Below are 12,626 nucleotides of genomic sequence, written 5' to 3' on the forward strand. Positions count from 1 at the left end.
AAGTCTCTTTGGAGTAGTCTTTGGTGTCCTTTTGTTTTTGATGGTTCTCTATTGCATTACCAATAGGTAATTCTGAAAAGGTTAAAAATCTGAAAGGGCTAAAAATTACCCACAGAATGTATTGTGAACTCCGGTATCTCAAACTGTAATGCTTGTAGATAAGTAACTTAAAATAACTTATTACAGACATAATTTGCAAATTTAGGTACCTTAAATCAAGTATCTATCTTTCTGTGGTCACCGAAATAAAGATGGCCTCATTTGTGGTACATGGACCACCTTCGTGGCTTTACAACAATTAGAAAATTGTATTTTATATTTCAGTCCTGTGTACTGCTTAATTTTTCAGGTACCTTGTTAATATTTACAACACTGATAATATATTAACAGTGTCTTCAAAATGTTCCACTGATGCAAAGTATTCTTCTCATCCTAATTCCAACGTTTCAATTGATACAGCTAGAAGGGTGCCAGAACAAGATTGTTGGGAATCCAGTTTAGCTGCTTCAGAATTTAACTTATTTTTCCAGTCTCCAACATGTTAACAAGTTGGACTTTTTAACAGTTGGATTCTTTTAAAACTTTTTTCTAACTTTTTTACTGTGTTTTCTTTTTTTATTTTATTTTGAACTTCATATGATTATTTTTTTAAAACTACAGCAATCATATTCAGTTTTAGTGGTTGAGATTTGGTCTCCTTTTTCTAAGAGCTGTTGCAAACAGTCTGTTTAATCTAAATTTAATGCTTGTCAAAAGCCAGTATTAATTCCTGGCTCACTTAAAGCAATGTGTCTTTTCATGGCGTATAAAAAGAAGGTAATGTGCATCCCCGTTATTAATTATGGTTGGAGAAACTTGGCATTCTTGACACAATGTGCTTTGGTGCAAATGTCCTGACAGAAAGTTTGAGGGATTTCAGTGCTAGACTGGGAAGGCATGAGTAATGAAGAAACATTCTCTTTAAAAACTTCATCTACTTTTTGGCATTTGAGTTGCATGTTCATTAACCCCAAATAAATACCTTTAAGGTTTGAAAGAAGGTTCCCTCTTCAGTTTGCTTTTTCTTCATTGATGCCTGTGGTTTAATGAGTCAGTCTTATGTATTTGTTGGTAGTCCATAATGCCTTATAGCAGAAACAGAATTAAGAACTGGTTTACCAGTATGAAAACCAGGGAGATTGCATATACTGTAACTACATTTCAAGCTGTCTTTGTTTTAAAGATGAAAGTCAGAGCTGGAAACTATTTTTGTCTTCCTGTCATCTTTCAAATAATTTGAATAAACGAAAGGCTCAGTTTGAAACCTAGGGATAAGTTCAGAGGCATAACTTCCTTGTTAGTAATTGCTTGATCTGTAGTATTCAGATATATTTGTTTAGTGTAAAGTATTCATATTCCAGTTTACATGACAGAGCCTTAGCTCCTGTGGACCACACAGGGCTACTTCAGGTAATCATTTTGAGGCAGTTTACTAATAAAAAACAATCATTTGTTGCAGGACTCGTCTTATTTTCAGTCAGCTTGGGTATGAAGATTACAGTGCAGTTAACATACAGGTTTTAGGGTCCGAAGATACATATGGACCTCATGCTAGAAGGAGTATAGATGGTGTAAGTATTCAGTGGAGCGTTCTTAAACTTTTACTGACCTCTTTTAATCTCTCCATATTGTTATCTTTTCCACAACTTTAAAGGAAGTCACTGTCATCTTGGGAATTTCACCCCATCGTCTTGCAAAGAATTCAGTGTCGCTACTTAGTGTACAAAATTAAAACTGACTAGGTCTTTGCAGTATTGGGTCTTCCAGAAGCGATGATATGAAATACTACAAAAATGTTGGCTTTGTAGTGTGTGTTAATGTTGTTCATTTAAATAAATCTTCTTACAAAGAAGTTCTTGTGACATGGACTAAAATTGCATGAGATTTAACTAAATGACCACATTATAAAGACTGCAGTTAAGAGATGGCAGTGTTAGTGTTGCCTGTGCAACTTTAAAACTGTCTGTGAGTCCTTTGTGAAACAATCTTCAACTTCATAATTCTGTATCCTATTTTTTAACTTACAAAATTTTATATATATTACAAAATTATAAAATACACATAGTGAAGATTATGAATGATGGCCATAGCCACTGCAGTTGTGATATACTTGGTCTGTTTTCCTAATCTAGAATATGAAAGTCCTTCTTAAAGGAAAAAAGACTGTAAATCTTGTCCTCACTTACATGCACTTTAAATATTTAGACAGTTTAGTTTGTTCCAGAGCAGTAGCATTTAATTCTTCTTTGTCAATGGCAGTCTTACAAAACTCTTAAGGTACACGTGGCAAAACTCAGCTCTGAGTTTGATCTTAGGAGTGACAACACTTAAAACAGCTGACAGTTTGTATGTATAGGAAACAAGAATGTGATGTGGAGAAAGACAGCAAACTTTTTACTATAGAAATTAAGTATTTGTAGAAGTTGGGCAAGATTTATCTTGCAGCTGTTCATTTTAGTGCTTGAGCTTCAGTTTCCTTCTGCACAGCAGCAGAAGGTTCTTCCCCTGAGTAACAGGCTTTATAATGTGGTCTTTTTCCTCTTAGGACCATAAAACCTGTCGTGTTAGATGTGTGTTACTGAGATTGCAGGATCAAGATTTTGAAACATAGGAACAGATGTTCCAGGTGTTAAACTTGTCTGTATTCTGTTCATACCAGCTGCTTATGGTTATGTATTGTAATACGTTAATTAAATTGTTACATAGTAAGCTTTTGGTCTCATTGTATAGAGCAAATTTTTTTTGAAAAAGAGCAGTTTCTTCTTCCTTATTGCTCAGTTTGCCTTGCTTACGGTACGTTAAATAAATTTTCCAAATTACGTTGAGTATTTGTAGTATTTTCCATATTTCCAGCCTCAACTCCCAGGTCCTATATTAAAAGTAAATAGAGCATTATCTGTATTGTATGTTCTTCCCCATACGTGCCTGAAATAAGATATGAGAGCTAAGGCTGAAATACTGGAAATGGCTCCATTGCCTCCTCCCTTCACTTGGTTCCTCCAGCACTTCAGAAGGAGCTAACCTGACAATTTTTCACCTGGAAAGCAGCTTAGTAGCTTAAGAAAAATGGGTGGGGAGTGAGGTTTGCTTTTCCATTTAAGATATAAAGTCATAGAATCCAAAGGAAAACGTCTGCTTGTTGGGGCTTCAGGTAGGAATAACGTAGTCTCTCAAACCCTCTTTCCTACCACATCTTTCCATACAAAATTAGACATGATTATTTGGGTTGCAAATAACAGTGCTCAAAACCAGAGCCATGTTGTGTTAGGCAGTATATTAACACACAAGGAAAACAGTTTCTGCTTTGAAGATTCTAGCATCTAAATTTAAAGTGGAGAAGCAAATGTATTTATGAATACCGAGACAGGTTAAGTTGCACAATATTTGGAGCTCAGTGAACATGTCTGATGTGCCTTGAATAATTCTCGCATATCCCAGGCTTACGGAGGCCTGTGTTCTGTAGCTGTTCTGACAACAGAAAGGATCCTTGAGAAATCAAGAAACACTTGCCTCCTTTCCTTTCTGTCTTCCCCAGCTGTTTACACGGGGGTTGCTTCCCACTATGATAGCTTGCTTTATCAGCAGCAGCCCAGCATGAGCAAGAATGGGACTTGAGTCAGCCCTGAGTAACCACAGCAGTATTTAATTTTTAATATTGCCTGCTCTTTGGGTTTCTGGTGGGGAGGAAGGTGGCATTTTGTCAGTCACATTGTGACTGTGTCACATTGTCGCTCAGCGCATGGTTTAGAAATACTGGATGTGTTTCATGTACTAATAGTACATCAGGTATTAGTTTGCTATATAAAAACTGTGTGCTGTCTGTAGTAGTTTTCTACTAACCCTTTGTTAACCAATTTACGGCACATTGTTAGGAAATTGTAACTTTGTTTTGCTGTTTTGGGGTTTAGTTACGATACAATAAGATAAGTGACTCGAAAATAGTCTATATATCTAGTTTTAATACTGGATTCACCCACTCAGAACAGGACTCAGCACATTGTCTTTGTAAACCATTGTATATATATGTGCATCTGTGGGCAAGGAAGTAAACCTCAAACCTAAATGGGATGTTGGAGCCATGGTACAGTTTAGAACCAGGAAGCGGTTGTGAATGCATACGTACGTTTTCTGCAAGAATATTTCTCATAATTATTTGTAGTAATTTAATGAATCTCGTGGTAGCTTTAGGAACATCGAATATTTCTTACAAAATGCATTTGAATTTGTGTCATGGCTGCGTATTTTCTGTGTAGAAACAGTTTTTTACAACAATCCAGTGAAGCTTTTTTTTAAACTGGAGAACTGATTGGTTTCGTATTTGTATTGCCTTGATCAGGATATCTGTTTCTGTATTCATAGAGGACTTCTATCCTTTCAGTGACACATGATCTGCTGGAAGAATAGAACCTCTCCTACCTTGGCTGTGCTAAACTTTTATTTTAGGGCTTGCCTACATGACTATGGAGATAAACTAATAAAAATGTGCATCAAGTTTGCATGATTTCCTACGTAATAGTATCGTGGCAGTATTTTCTGGTCTGGGGGTTTGGAGGCTGAGAAACAAGCTGTGTGTGTCTCCCTGTGAGTATGTCTATATGGGGGTACTTAAGAAAGATGAAAGCAATTATATTTATTGTTATGGTACCTCAGAGTACCTCTGTGTGGATGTGCCACTAGAATAGGAAGTAGAGAAAAATTATCTTTCAATATCATGAATATTAAGGACTTATGTTTAAACACACTAAAACAAGAAGACTTTTCCTGGGTTTTCGCTGACCACAGCTATAAAGTCAGGAACTTTTCCTCCCTTAGTGTAAGCTGGCATAAGTGAGCTTGTTCGTGTTGGGGTTTTGTCAGGTATTTTGGTTGGAATAGAGGATTTAGTTGTCTGTTAACGTATCCAGTCTCTTTGGGATACACTTACAGTAGCCAGGACGCTTAGTGCAGCGTATTCCAACATTTATGATAAACACCATTTTGGCAGCTGTCACTAGGAAATACATCCACGTTCCTACATTGTTGAAGTTACTTAAATTCCTGAAATTGACTTGAGATTTTCGAATGTTGACATGTTCAACAGCATTGCTTTTGGGAAAAATGTACTGTATAGCCACAGGAAAATGATTCTAATGTACTAGATGTCAGGATTTCAAAAGGTAATACTCAATTTGCTGGTGTAGGTAACGTTTTTAATAACGCAGCTTCACAGAAATGTAGGCAATTAAGTAGCACTGGAGTTAAGAGATGTGGTAAAAAATGAGCAGTTTAGGACTTCAGATCCAGCATGTAGTTTCTCAGGTTATTTTGAAGAGGGAGATTTTTTTAAAGTTTAAAATGTTTAGTCAAGTCCTAAAAATTGGGGTGGGAAGACAATTTATTTTGTGATGATACTGTTAAAAGTTACTAAAGTTCTAATGAATAAGTTTATATTTTGTTAGGCATGTTAGTCTAGCATTTTTCACTGCCAGCTGTGTAAATTGACAATTGATTCAAGTAATTTTTACAATAGTTTTTGACACAACTTGTAGTTCTTGAAATCGGGAATACCCATTCAACTTTGGATAGTGAATAAACATCAAAACATCCAGCAACAAGGATGCAACATGATTTTCTCTGATGGCAATTTTAATTCAGTTCATCTAACAACTGCCTGCATATAGGAACAATTTCAAGGTGTTTATCTTTTCTCTCCTGTTCCTGTGTGTTAGAGGGAAGATGCTGTTAGTGTGAAGAAAGGTTCCTCTGTCTTTCTGTGCCAAGTCACGAAGGATTTGGTGCTGTGTAGGGTGATGCTGTTCCAGCCCAGAGGAGGAAGGACTCCTTTAAGGAGTCATGGCTCCATTCTTTTAATCTCGCCAAAAAAATGTCCCCTCTACTCCACACCTCAACCGCTGCATTTTGCAGTTGGGGCTGTTGAATTCTGGCAGCTTCTGTATCCTTCTTGTCTGCCGAGTTTTTATTCTCTGATGCTTTCAGAAATGTTACCGGTTTCTGTATCTGAAAGAAATAGACTTTCTGCTAAAATCTGTTGTGTTATTTTAAAATACTCACGATTTTATGCGCAATTGGGAAGCTATTTAATGTTTCATAAATTATTATATGCAATGAGAGATGTTGGAATAAATTTTAAAATGGCTTATTTTGTCATACATATTGATTTCCTGGTACAGCAGACGTCTGGCATAGATTCAGAAGGGCTTGGATCTTCCAAAATCCAGTTGTTCCTTGCTTCAGGAAAATGTCCTCTTCAATATCCTAAGTAGATATTTGTTCAACTTTCCTTTACTTTTCTACATTTTTAGAACAGCTACCAAATCTGCAAAAATCTGTAGATGGGGCATTTAGAGAGTTATGAAATGCTCTGAGATCTGTAGAATAACAACTCCCCTGCCCCAGGCAACCCCAGGCACTTTGGTACGTTATTCTTGCTTTCATGAAATACATCCTTTCCTGTTGATGTAAAAAAAAAAAAAAAAGACATGAATACTACAAGAAGTCTCCTAGTATCTTGTAGTCAAACTCCTCCTTTTTGAATTTGATGTTAAGTAAGCCAAGAATTTCATGTAAGGTTATGAAAGAACTTCATAGAAAGAAGTTATAGAAAGAAGTTTAGAAACTTTCTTTGTGTTCGTTAACAAAGAAATCTGACTTCCAGGGAGAAGAAACACCCTGCTGCAGGACTCCACGCCTGGAGTAGTGCGGTGTGAGAAACTCCTGACCAGTAGATTTTGATACCTTGTGCAGTCCCGTTTCATCTGTATGATGGAAGTGGTTGTGCTTGTGTTTTGGGACAAGACAAGACAGACTTCTGTTGTGAGCAGGCTTCACATTTTTAGAGATTCAAAGGTAGACCGAAAGTGGGTCTTCCTGGTGGATGCAAATTCTTGTATAATGAAGTCTTTGCCCTCAGTGAGACCTAATCTTCACTGTAAGGCTTTGACAGTGTATTGATTCAAATGATAGATCTTGCAGTGACAGAAAAGAGATTATTAGAGAGAGAGTGCTTATCTGCAAGAGCAGGTATGTTAGTTGACTATAGAGTAGGGAGCAGAGTGCTGGCTGGGTTTACCTTTAGAGGAGTATCTGCTCTTCTGTCTGGAAACATGATGGCTTTCACAGGTTCTGTTCTCCCATTTAACTCCCAAGGATTAAGTTTGAATTCTTTTCTGTGCACAGATCTGTTTGCTTCGTGATGCTAAGAGAGGTAAACCTGGCTCTTAACTTGACCTCAAAGTATTCTTAGTGCACTTAAAATAAGAGGAAAGGTTGTTTGCCAGTTCCACTGAGAATGAAGTATTTAATTTCTTACAAAATTTCTGTTAGTTATGGTACTTGATTCTTTGAGAACGCTGGAGAACCAGCACCGTTACCTAGCTTCCACCCAGCAGCAATTTCATGGTAGCAAAATAAAAAAGATAATGAAATTTTAACAGAAAATTATAGTGATGCTGGATGAAAAGTCACAGAATGAAAGCTGTAGTTTGTGGCAGTGAGCACTAAACATTTCCATTAGATTTAACTTGAATGCTGAGCTGCAATTATTTTTCAGTTTGGTAAATTTAACTGATGTTCTGCATCTAAGCTAACTGAATTTCTGCTTTTTTGAAGCAGGGTCCTCGGGAAGCTGTTATTTGGCTTGCTGTACACCATAAGCAAAAAGAAGCTGTAGAGATCTTCTCCAGAGAAATTGCACCAGCTGGAACTGGCATGGGTAAATATTTACATCATCTTGTAATAATTTTACAGTGAATTTTTTTTTTTTTTTTGTCCCTGAGAATGACTAGCACCCAAAGACTTAGTCGTGTTCAGTTTCATTTCTGCTGTGCTTAGTGACATTATAATTGTTTTTAAAGGTATTTATTGGTGTAGAAATGGGACCTGCAGACATTAGCAAAATGATAAAATGAAAGTTCTGGAGGTTTACCTCTGTTCTTTTGAGACTCTTTATCCTTCTATTGCTGCTACTGTCCCTTCCTGCTTTTCCCCCCCCTTTCCTCGTTTGTCTTTTTCCTACCCATGGTTACACTGATGTGCAATAGCGTCTTACTCTGTTTTACCATGTTATTAAACCTCAGTGATGCTATTAGACTTCACTGGCAATAAACATTAAGAATGTTATTCAGCTGGCAAAATTTTACCACAGTGTCCAGCCGGTCTCTTCAGCACTTTATCATCTGATGTTACTGCAAAGGATTTTTATATATACTACTGTACTTCTGTTTAATGTGTAGCTGCTTTTGTAGGTGATTAAAACTTTCAGATATAAACCAAAACTTTTTAATACTGCAGTGATAATGCTAACAACCTGCATCTAATTTTTTATTCACAGGGTATCTTAACTACCAAACTTGAATTCTGATCCTGCACTATTAAGTCTTAACTTCAAATGAAGCTGTCTTTTTAACATTCGATTTTGTATAATTTTGTGATGTACTGCAACTATTGCAAGATGTTGGGGGTTTTTTGTAAGTGACTTGTGAGGTAAAGTCAAAATACTGGGATTTAACCAATTTGTCTTCGTATTGAGTGTGTATTTGAAGTATTTGCATAAGCATCACTTAGTGTGAAATAATCTATGCTGCTGTCATTTACCAAATGTTTGTTCCAAAAAAACCTTTACATTTGCTCTTTGTAGATGTCATTGGATTCTCTTCACTTTCTAGGATGAGTTACCATTCGGTTATTTTGCACAAACTTCTCTTCCCACCCTCCCTACTGCACGCCAGCCCCGTTTTTGTTCTCCTCCCAAGCCACCATTGTATCAGTCTCAGCTGTAGGTGGCACGTTCATATATTGTGATTTGCTGCTTATGCTATGGATACTTGTCCTACCTTTATTATCCATTTAAAATTGGGACACCTTATTTTGAGGACTAGAGCTCAGATACTTTGCAGTGGCTTCTATGTATCTTACTGAAGAATATATCCAGGATTTACATAGATCTTCAAAATCGAACTCCATGAGCTTAATCTGAATCTCTCAACTTCATAGCAAATCTAGAATCCTGATTAATGGAGGGGTGGGTAGGTGTTGCCTTGCAGTTGTGGAACTAATAAACATCTTATTTTCAGTGGATGCAAAATTGTATGGAAGTATGCACATTCTGTGTTGTGGTCTTTACAGTGGTAGCAGAGATACAGTTAATGCAAGGCAGACTTTTTTTTTTTTTAAAAAAGTTGTTTTTATAGAGGCAAGGTCAATGCATGGTCTTCCCCCCCCCAAGACAGAACCAAGACAGAATATGATCATGTAGAACTAATTGCAACTGTTCATTGAGATAATTTTAAAAGATTCTGCAGTTCTGAAGACTGGTTAGTAGGTCAGCATTTAGCATGGATGTAAGTTGCTTCTAAAGACTTTTTTCTCTAATGAATGAAAGTTGGACCAAACTGCCAGTTCTATAGTTAGTTAACGGTTCATAATTGAAGTAGTTTTTCCTTTTTCATTAACTCAAGTAGACTATGTAACATAACTGAAAGTAAAGATCTATAAGTATTTATTTTATATATGCATAGGAAATCCCCTAGAAAATATCTTTTTGAACAAAGGAAAGCTGGGTAGATTTTAAAATAACTACTTATTTGTAAGATCCAAAGCTAATGGACATGTCTCTCCAATTCTTAATCTGTGCCTTTTTTTTTTTTTTTTTTTTTTTACAGAGCGATTACTGTGTGTATAAGCCTTGCTTGAATTCTGAAAGTGCTAGGTTTAATAAGATTTGGGTTTTTTTTTCTTTCACCATGGTTCTTCACAGAATGAAAAGTTTAAAAAAAAATAAATCCGTGCTACCTGGGTTGGGTGGAGTACGTAGAGGACTGAAATTGAGTTAACATGATATGTGAAGATCTGTGTTTCAGGGTGGCTGGCAAGGTGTCCGTTCACACTATCAGGGCTTCTCACCATGGCAGATTCATTCCTGTGTAGAATCAGGTTAGGCAGTCTGCATGGATGATGGGGGGGGTGTTGGTTTTGTTTCCTAAAGGAACAGTTTAAGCTTTTTAGAACATCCTGTGGCAGCTATTATTAAAAAAAAAAAGATAATTATCCTTTTGAATTCATAGAATAGCTGCTAATGAGCAGTAATGGGAAAGAGCATATTTCTGGAATCATCTGGGGCATCTGGTGATAAATAGCACTTTTGCTTGCCAGGTACAGGACTGCATGCAAGAAGGTTGTTGGTGTGCCTGATATAAATTACTAGTGTCAGAAGGTATGAGAACTGTTTATTGGCATGCTTCAGAGTGCTTGAACAACTGCATAAATAGTTATTTTTTTAATTTGTTGAAGAGATATTGCTTCATGCAATCACTTTCATTTGCTGTCATGTGGTAGGTTTCCATTTTACCTGTACAGATAAATTCAGTGTGTGCAGAGAAGGGTCAGAATTGGGATCTAAATGCTCAGTAGGCTGGTTATTGATGTGGAATACTTTTAAGTTAGTGGTTCTGAAGAGTCTTTTTTTCTTTTCTTGTTTTCTTCAATGAGACTTAAGGGGGAAAAAAAAATTGTGCAACATTGCCAAACAATAATTAGCGGTGTACTAATAACTGAATCAGCTTAATGATGTTTAGTTTCTGACAGCGGGGTAGGCTGCCAGAACTTGCTGTGAAGAGCAGAACAAGGAGTACCTGCTGCTTAATTGCCTTAAAACAGGCAGCTCCATAGGCAACACTTGCATAAATGGGTGAGTGATCTTGGGAACAGAAGCCAGAACCAAGATTGTTGTTGTCCAGCGTGAATTCTCTAGTAACAGCACTTGATACTCCTTTCCGAGCCTCTTCTCCCTCGGCTTATTTGCCCTCTTTGTTTCACTAGGCCATTTTTGCAGATGGTTACAATTCTCCAAATTGTCACAGCATCGGCAAGAAACAGCGCATGCCCCGTGGCAGTTTGGTCAATCTTTCAGGAGGGTGGGACTATCCACGGGCAGAGAAGAACCCAGAACTGGAACCTCCCATACCCCAAGTGCTCTGGGCAGTGAGCACCTGGGGTCCCCTTTAGTACAGTGCTGCACCACTTCTTGCCACGCAGCACTGAAGGAGCACAGCTGCGGCTGACGCGGCTGGCGTGGGTGGAGTGTGCCTGTAGATGTGGGTTTGCACAGCCCGCGTGGATCTGTGTGTGATGTAACCCCATGTGGCTTCGTTCTGCCAGAAGGGTGGCAGTGGTGGGGATGCACACCACATGAGGCTTTGAGCATGTGTGGCTTTTCCCAATGAAGACAGAAGCACCCTTTAAGCAACAAGTCCTGCATCCCAAGGATTGCCAGCCTGGTCATGTCCCCTCGCCAGCTCTCCTGTGTTAGCCCTCTTCCAGGAGGAGAGCTGGTAGACTATTCTCACGGTAGACTGAGAACGATAGCAAGTAACTCTTCTTTCTTATTTTGTATGTTTTCTTAATGAAAAACTGAGGAAAAGCAGGAACAAATTATAAGTCCTTTGTAATGAGCAGCAAGGAGGGAGGTGTTGACTTGCAGAGTGATGTCACCTGAACTGGAACACTTCATTATTTTTGGGGTATTTAACAGTGCCCTCCAAAAAATAAAGAACACTTATTCAGTCTGTACCAGACAAAAAGGTAAAAAGGATAAGTTTTGTTCTTCTGCTTGGACTATAGAGACTGTGGAGTATTGTTCTCAACTATATTCTTCTTTCATCCCAATAGCAGGTTGGTGTTTGTTACTCTGTGATGTGTGGACAGTTGTACAGATAATAGTTTTCAGATATATAGCACCTTTCATCCAAGAATTTTTAGCAAGCTATGTAAACGCCGTTGACTAAGCTTTCTAACATTTAGCAACATTGGGAAGTAATCTCTCTGCTGTACAAATGGTTTCCTGAGATAGTGGAAGGAAGCATAACCGCAAAAGAATTTGAATTAGAGTCCTTTTCTGCTTTTCCTTTAAGAAATGCTAGAGAGGAGCTCCACCAATATTTAAGGGGACCGGGCTAGCTAAAATTTAGGAACGGGAAGAATAAAGAGAGAGAGAGAGCGAGAGAAAGAAAGGAGACTTGATGATTCAGAATAAGGGTGAGGAGTCCTAAGAGCTCCTTCTCTGCTCCACAGGATTTTCTAGTACTCGTACATCTGAGAGGGAAGCAGCACCCAGCCTAGGCTATTAGATTTACCTGTGTTTATCAGCTTCATCTTTTGAGATGGAATCGGGGAGCACTGTCACTCTGGGGGTTTTGTCAGGTTGTCTCAGCCTGCTAGTCACTACTTGTGGAGCCCTGAGCTGGGTTTGGTAGGCAGGGCTGGCAATACTGTCATCATATGAGAACTACAAGTTGTAGGTAAAAGAGGTATACATTTATTTAATAGCCAGTACTAAAAGCCGAGTTTTGAGGGCTTTTACTTAGGCTACACCCGCATCACTTGAATCAGAAGTTTTCTGAGCTATTTGCCTGATAAACTTCGGGAGGGAGTTCAGTTACAGTTTTTCAAACGTGTGGGGAACAACAGTAAGATGAAAAGAAATTATTTTTCTTCCTGTGATTAAAAAGCATATTACAATTTTGTTGAGGAATTGTCTTCCTGATGCTTCACAGCAGGACTTAAAACTTACAATGTTAGGTCTTCAGTGTCAG

The 12,626-nt window shown here is 37.9% G+C and overlaps 1 protein-coding gene across 3 annotated transcripts in view; it reads left to right on the top strand.

Annotated features, from left to right (window-relative positions):
- LOC101915725 (uncharacterized) overlaps positions 1-12,626 on the top strand; it is a 65,670-nt gene that overhangs the window by 26,937 nt on the left and 26,107 nt on the right. For 2 of the 3 annotated variants that reach the window (XM_055795386.1, XM_055795384.1), the window contains exons 12-13: positions 1,499-1,610; positions 7,648-7,750. In XM_055795386.1, the coding sequence (XP_055651361.1) occupies positions 1,499-1,610; positions 7,648-7,750 (215 nt within the window). The remainder of the gene's footprint in view (positions 1-1,498; positions 1,611-7,647; positions 7,751-12,626) is intronic. The other variant, XM_055795385.1, reaches the window with a different exon arrangement.

The sequence above is a fragment of the Falco peregrinus genome, chromosome 2 (assembly GCF_023634155.1).
Source record: "Falco peregrinus isolate bFalPer1 chromosome 2, bFalPer1.pri, whole genome shotgun sequence".
NCBI lineage: Eukaryota > Metazoa > Chordata > Aves > Falconiformes > Falconidae > Falco > Falco peregrinus.